We start from the raw sequence: 6,847 nt of genomic DNA, 5'->3' as shown, positions 1-6,847 counted from the left end.
TTCTGAAAAGGCAAAGTTAAAGTGAATATGGCTTCAACTAGTAACCCCACGTCTCAGGCACCAGAGTCACAAAATCAGTATGATACAGTACAAAATAACGGTGGTGGATCTAGGTGGAGTGCTTTGTTTGGTCGGAATGGAACTCAAGAATCTACAGTAGCTTTCACCTCGTTTTCTCCTATAATTATAGATGGAGTTGCTCAAGTACCAGAGGAGCTGGTTGAACAGGGGATAAAACAATGGGATGAGTACTTGGTAGGATATTTCTTGGATAAGCAGTTATCATTTTCCATGGTAAAAGAATTTCTGGGAAAGAAATGGAAGCTAAAGGGAGAGCTTGATATCACGACGGATAAGGAGTTGTTCTATATGAACTTTACCTGTTTAGAAGATCAGCAAATGATATTAGATGAAGGACCAATTTTTATTGCCGGGAGAGTGTTTGTGATAAACATGGACAATTGAAGTAAATAATTACAGGAGCAAGGAGAATACAATACCTTTATGAGTGAAACTGATGGACGTACCAAAGGAGATGTGGACTCTGGATGGACTGTCTCTCTTTTGTTAAATTGAAAAGATTTTGGTTATTAGTCCATGTGTGTGTAACACCCGCAAACCCAATGTCAGTGAGCTAGGCAGTGTTCATCAGAGAAGAGAGTTCTCTAGAAGATTTGGTATATATGTTGGAAAGATTTTATACATTAAGTTATTGATTAGGCTTTACAGTACATGGGCGTGCGTTCAAACATTGTTGTATTAAAAAAAAAATAGTGTTGAGCAATATAATGACTAATTTTTCTCAAGTTTAGTGATAACAAATAAATGGTTGAACCCATATTTATTGTAACAATAACAATAAATATGTTGTTACCAAGTTTATTTTTTCTTCATTTCTAGCGAATATATAGTCATTCAATCAAAAAAATCATTCAATCAATGCATGGGTATGGGGTCAATACGTGGAAGAGTATGTCAAAAAAGCAAATACTACAAAAATTAATTAAGAAATAATCTTACTAACATTAAGTTATTACATAACCTCATGCAGATACAGAAATTGTAATTGTATTTCGAAACTTTCAATGATTTAGGAGTGCCACCTAGGAAAAAGACCATTTACCTAAGATGGTCTTTGCCCTAGGAGAGGAGGATAGTTTATGCGTTTGAGCATAATTTTGTGAATCTTATTTAGGAGTTGGGAGTTGGGACACGATGGATTTTTAGTATTTTGGTAATTTTAAAAGTATGTAACTCCAAATAGGATGATGACACGTAGCAATGCGTTTAGGGAAGAGGGGGATAGGAACATTGTTCGATCAGTTTAAGTGATTCTCTGCGCAGATTCAGAAGAAGTGCGACTCGGTTGCAATTGTAGGGAAGTTATTGACGAAGTTAAAACTGCAAAAAGTACAAGTGTACACGACTACAACAGCATTTTAAACCCTATTGGAAAAAAGGGAATAAATGCATTTATTAGCATAGCCAAATTTAAATAGATGCATTCATCTCCAAGATTGGGTGGTACCAAAATAATATTCTTTAAGATCGGGGACATCAACCTTTTAACTGTCTTTCTTTTTTTATAATCCCTGCAAAAAATTTCTTCAAGCTATTACAACGCCAAATGGAATTATGACACGACAGTAGTAGAATAACCATTCATTTCAAGGGAGTATACGTTTGGTCTTCTAAAATTTCTTAAAATTCTCTCTTAAAAATTCACTCAAAGTTCCAAAGAGAAGTGTATCCCAGAAAAGCAACTCTTTCTTCTCTACCGACATCGCTCTCTGCAAGAAATGGTACTCTCTAGTCTCTCCCTATCTCTAAAACTTATTCTTGCTGTTTTCGTTGATCATGTTGTTGTGTTTTTAAACTTTATATAATATGCTTTTCTTCAAAGGCTCAAAGCTATATAAATATCACTAATGATTAAGTTTAAAGTTAAGCATCGCTTTATTATAATTCATAACGTCGTTCATGGCTTCTTGTCACCAGTTTTGGAGTAATAATAGCAAAGGTTATCCGGTAAACTTTTTGGCATAGATATTATGAAAGGCGTGTACTAAGTACGAACCTGTGTCGGGGTGGCAATGGGCATGGAACATTTTGTTGGCATGTCTTTGAAGTTCGAATAATAATAGTTGGGCCCACTGCTACTTGAATGCATAGGAATGCACAATAATCATTGAAGGCAACGTCACTGCTCACAACTCCACATGTAATTTTGCCCATTTGTTTGTAATTTGGAGTATTCTGCTTGTGCATATACGTGATATGTGATGCTGGGAGCCCGTAAGCCTGTCCTGTATAGATTCACACCTAGGTTAACTATAGGGACAATGGACATGCGTGCTATTAAAGATTTTAATGGATAATATGGGCAATGAGCAGGTAACTGAAAGAAGCATTGATTACAACGCTGTGCTCACACCACCGTTGTCACTAGGGAGTGGATCAGATGTTGAATACAGAGCTCCTAATATCCTCCAACGCATCTTAAGCCTACTCAAGAATGTGCGGCCTGGATCTGATCTCACTCGTTTCCAGGCAAGTCTGTTTGTACTTCTCTTTTTCAAGTATCTAAGGATATAATCTTGTTAAAAAAAATATGTAGTTATTTATTCTGAAGTATATAAGAATATGGACTAAGGTAATGGTTTTAGCAGAATATAGTGTTGCGAATTACCATATTCAAAATTAAATTTGGCATTAAGATTCTCACATTTAAGGTGAGATACTTAAGACTGATTAATAAATCCATATTCTAAAACTATAAGTTTTGATGTGTCTTCATATAATGTAATGTAAGGAACTAAGGCTAGTAGTTCAAATATTTTCACTATGTAATGGCATTGCTCAGGGGCGGATCCAGGATTGGTACTCAAGGTGGGCTGCTCATAATACTTAAATAAATTTTTTTTTGTGGGTAAGTTCAATACTATTAACACTACTACTTATTTTTTTTGGGCAAAGTTAGAGTGGGCAATACCCACCCCACCCCCCACCCCCCCTGGATCCGCCCCTGGTGTTGCGTAAAAGCAGTTTATTGTTGATTTATAAGTATAAGCAAGTATTAAAAATCAAAATCGTTTAATAACTTTTATGCAGGTATTAAAAAAGCAAAAACAGATAAATCCTCAACATTCAAATCACCATGTTACGCTTTTGTTGCTTTTTTTTCAATAAAAAGTGTTTCAACATAAGAAGTTTGTGCATTTACTAGATGGAGCCAAAGAACATGGTAACTAAAAGTAAGCAGTTTGTGTATTTGATTTACTTGAACAAACTTAGTATCTGAAATCAAAATTCCAGATGGAGCCTAAGTGAGATTAATAATTGGTAGATGTGAAGGACAATCAGCTAATATGTAGTTTTAGTATCAAAAGACAACTACATGTAAGTCTATGTTAAAAGGTAAGTTTATTACAGAACAGTTAACAAATGACACTCACATTTCAAATGGATTATGAAATTCACCTACTTAATTTAGTGGAAAGTAGTCAAATGTATACATAAAATCAGTAAATAACAAATCGATTATTGGGTGAACGAACTCTTTTCTTAGTGCAGCTTCCACCGCTATTCAATCTTCCTAAATCGCAGCTTCAGTGCTTCGGTGAATCTGTGTACTGTGTTGGGGATGATATGTTCAGAAAGTGCACAGATGGAAAAACCGCGCTCGATAGATTTGTTGCTGTAGTTGGGTGGAGCATATCTACAACTCGCCCAGCGATCTTCGGAGTTGCCCCTTACAATCCCATCCTTGGTGAGACCCACCATGTCTCCAGGGACACTCTGAATGTCCTCCTTGAACAGGTAACTTACTCTGAGTGTATTAACAGTTCTTATTTACATACACTCAGCCTTGTTCTCAGGTGTCCAAATTTTAACCAAAGTTTTTGAGAAATGTCTTTTTTTTTTCAAAAAAAAGTTTAGGATTTCTTTTGGCTGTACATACTATGTTCTTATAGTTCTTTTGATACACACATGCAAAGCAGGATTCATATTTTGTTGAGATCACAATTTGTATTGCATTTAACATTTTACCACCCAGAAAAGCCTGTGATATAAGTATAGAACCAAAAATATGTTGGAATATAAGTATAGAACCAAAAATATGTTGGAATAGAGTCTGTCTTGATTTTGGGTACGGTCATACCCTATGTGAATTGAAACAATTGAAAACAACATAGACTAATTCCAAAAATAACAATTCTGTTGTAGTACGTTTATAATCGAATCTAAACGAACTCACTGACAATGTAGTTACCTTTAAGATGCGTAGCTTTTACACAATCAAGTAATATAAGGTTGTGTTTTCTAATTTGAAGACATGTATATGAATAAATTTTAATAAACTCCAAAATGTTCAAGTTTTAGTTCCATGAAGCTATGCACATGTTTTCTGTGTGGAATAATAATTTCCAAATCCGTTTTACGAACTAGAGACCTCACAGGCTCGTCTTTGTGATGAATGGTTGGTCACTATCATGAGAAACCATTTATTAACTTAGTCTCCCTTGATGCAGGTTTCACATCACCCTCCCGTAACTGCCTTACATGCAACAGATGAGCAGAAAAACATCAAATTGATTGGGTGCCACAATTCCATACCCAAATTTAATGGTACCTCCAACTTCCGAACTAAATTTACTAATTATATATGTTTGCACATTATATAAATGGGCTCTTCATCGATGTTATTGCATCATAATCTTAGCCATAGTCTGAATATTTTCATTTCAAGATTTTTGAAACGGGTGAAGAAGTTGGTCCAGAGCTCATTCTGGATACTAATCTCAGTTATCGCCAATTTAGAGCATTAAGATATGAACATATATGGCTAATGTGATCACAAAAACAGGGCCAGATGTATTAATTTATACGAGTGCATCTTTGCAAATTCCTAATCATGATATGGAGTTGCATTTACAATCCACAACCGTGCAGCATAGTAATGGTTGCAAGCCGGTTGCAAGCCAGCCTTGCAATGGCTGGTTGACGTGCATGTTCTTGGGAAAGTATTTAAAGTGGGACTCTTTAAAAAGGGAGATCACAATGTTTTGCAAATTATATTACACTATTGGGAAAGCATGTTTTTAACCATATTGCATCCTACATATTTGGAGTTGTTTGTATATGGAGACCAACCGGTGGAGTTGCACTTAGTATCTTGATTGTTTCTTTTACTTTTGTTTGAATATAGGTACTTCAGTCGAAGTTGTGGTACATGGGAAGTGGCAGTTAAAGCTCTTGAATTTTGATGAAAACTATGTTATCAGCTCACCTAAGCTCTCTATAAGATTCTTTCCAGTACCAAGTGCAGAATGGGTTGGTAACATTACAATTCGGTGTAATGAGACTGACCTTGAAGCTGAGTTGTGTTACAGAGGCCCTTCTTTCTTAGGATTCAGAGGAAGTAACAGATCTGTCAAGGGAAAGATCTTCGACTCAACAACGTCGAAGACTCTTTTCGTAATAGATGGTCATTGGGATAGGTATGCACATTAATAAAGTTTGCTTATGGGCGTTCCATACATTCTCACATTAAGTTACATGCTTTAAATCTTTTTATACTATTGAATGATTTCTGACTTTTAATCTTGAACTTGTAGAACTGTTCAAGTGAGAGATGTCAGAAATGGAAAAACGACGGTCATTTATGAAGCGAAGAAAACAATAACACGACTAAAAACTCCTGTTGTTAAGGATCCAAAGGTAGGTGATACTCGATGGTATTTTTAGCATTGTGAAACAAACATTTTATATGCACATTTCTAGGCTTAGACATTGTAGCACTGAATTGGTCTAGTTCTTTTAAGGGTGAATCAAGTTCTTTTAATCAAGTTATACATGTTGCTAATTGCTTGGCTTGAATCTATAACTTGCTTCTCCATGAGAAATAGGTAATGATGAATATCTCCTTCTTAGTTTGGAATGTAGGCTTTCGAGCAATCTCCTTAGATGCCTAAGGATAGAGTTCTTACAGTCTAAAGATAAACTTATGTGCTTCAGGAATTGTGGCCAAGTGAATCAGCTGTGGTTTGGGGTGAATTGACTCAAGACATACTAAGAAAGGACTGGGAGAAAGCCAGGGGATCAAAGAAAGCTGTTGAGGAGAGGGAAAGAGTGCTTAGGAAAGAAAGAGAGTGTAGAAACGATACTTGGATTCCCAATCACTTTAGTTTATCTTACACCAAAGAAGAAGGATGGACTTGTTCTCCTAAGCAGAAATGGGTGCCATCAGCTCCAATTGTTGCTCCTTTCTGAATGTAATTTGGTGACAGAAATGGTAAACTCAGGAAAATTTGTAAATAAATTAATAAATTACCTTAAACAACTTAGTGTACAAGTTTTCCTTGTAAAGACAAGAGGCTCTACGCCTGTACAAGTTACTTCATCTAGTTGCATATATGAAATAGAAATTTTGTTGCCGTGTTTGATTACATGGAGGATTTTCTTGTGTAACAAGTAAATCTCATGTTTTAGTTGATATATTTCTTGATATAGGACGTTTTCAATCAATTCTCACTCGCTCCACATCCCACATTAGCTCATGTACTTGTGTGCCTGTATGTTTTTATAATGTAAATTGAACGATAATAGACATGGTTTTGAAATTGAATTGGGATGTTTCTCCTTCCCAAAAGGTGTAGATACATGCAATTTTGATATATGGCAGCAGAGTTCACACTTAGCTTGCTTTGGTCTTTAACTTCTTTACTGGTTAGAACACCTAGTGACCTAGAACAAGAGTTCAAAGTTACTCTGTTCTAGCTTAAGCTTCAATGGAAATTTGGAAATTTTCCAAGTAAAGAAGCACAACAGATATCTGAGGCTGGAA

The 6,847-nt window shown here is 35.7% G+C and overlaps 1 protein-coding gene across 1 annotated transcript; it reads left to right on the top strand.

The window, feature by feature from the left end:
• Positions 1-1,517: 1,517 nt before the first annotated feature.
• LOC147480478 (oxysterol-binding protein-related protein 4B-like) lies at positions 1,518-6,458 on the top strand. Its single transcript, XM_086578171.1, has 7 exons — positions 1,518-1,802; positions 2,395-2,550; positions 3,574-3,819; positions 4,533-4,629; positions 5,210-5,501; positions 5,619-5,721; positions 6,019-6,458. Exons 1-7 carry the CDS (start codon positions 1,800-1,802, stop codon positions 6,271-6,273), a joined length of 1,152 nt encoding a protein of 383 aa, XP_086434297.1. The 5' UTR covers positions 1,518-1,799; the 3' UTR covers positions 6,274-6,458.
• The last annotated feature ends 389 nt before the right edge of the window (positions 6,459-6,847 follow it).

Source organism: Coptis chinensis, chromosome 8 (genome assembly GCF_015680905.1).
Source record: "Coptis chinensis isolate HL-2020 chromosome 8, ASM1568090v1, whole genome shotgun sequence".
NCBI lineage: Eukaryota > Viridiplantae > Streptophyta > Magnoliopsida > Ranunculales > Ranunculaceae > Coptis > Coptis chinensis.
Note: the sequence above shows the minus strand (reverse complement) of the source record. Positions and strands in the feature narration are given on the sequence as shown.

Coding starts and splice junctions, on each gene's coding strand:
- LOC147480478 (XM_086578171.1), top strand. Junction 3,820..4,532: donor TGAATGTCCTCCTTGAACAG/GTAACTTACTCT, acceptor CCCTTGATGCAG/GTTTCACATCACCCTCCCGT. Junction 4,630..5,209: donor TTCCATACCCAAATTTAATG/GTACCTCCAACT, acceptor GTTTGAATATAG/GTACTTCAGTCGAAGTTGTG.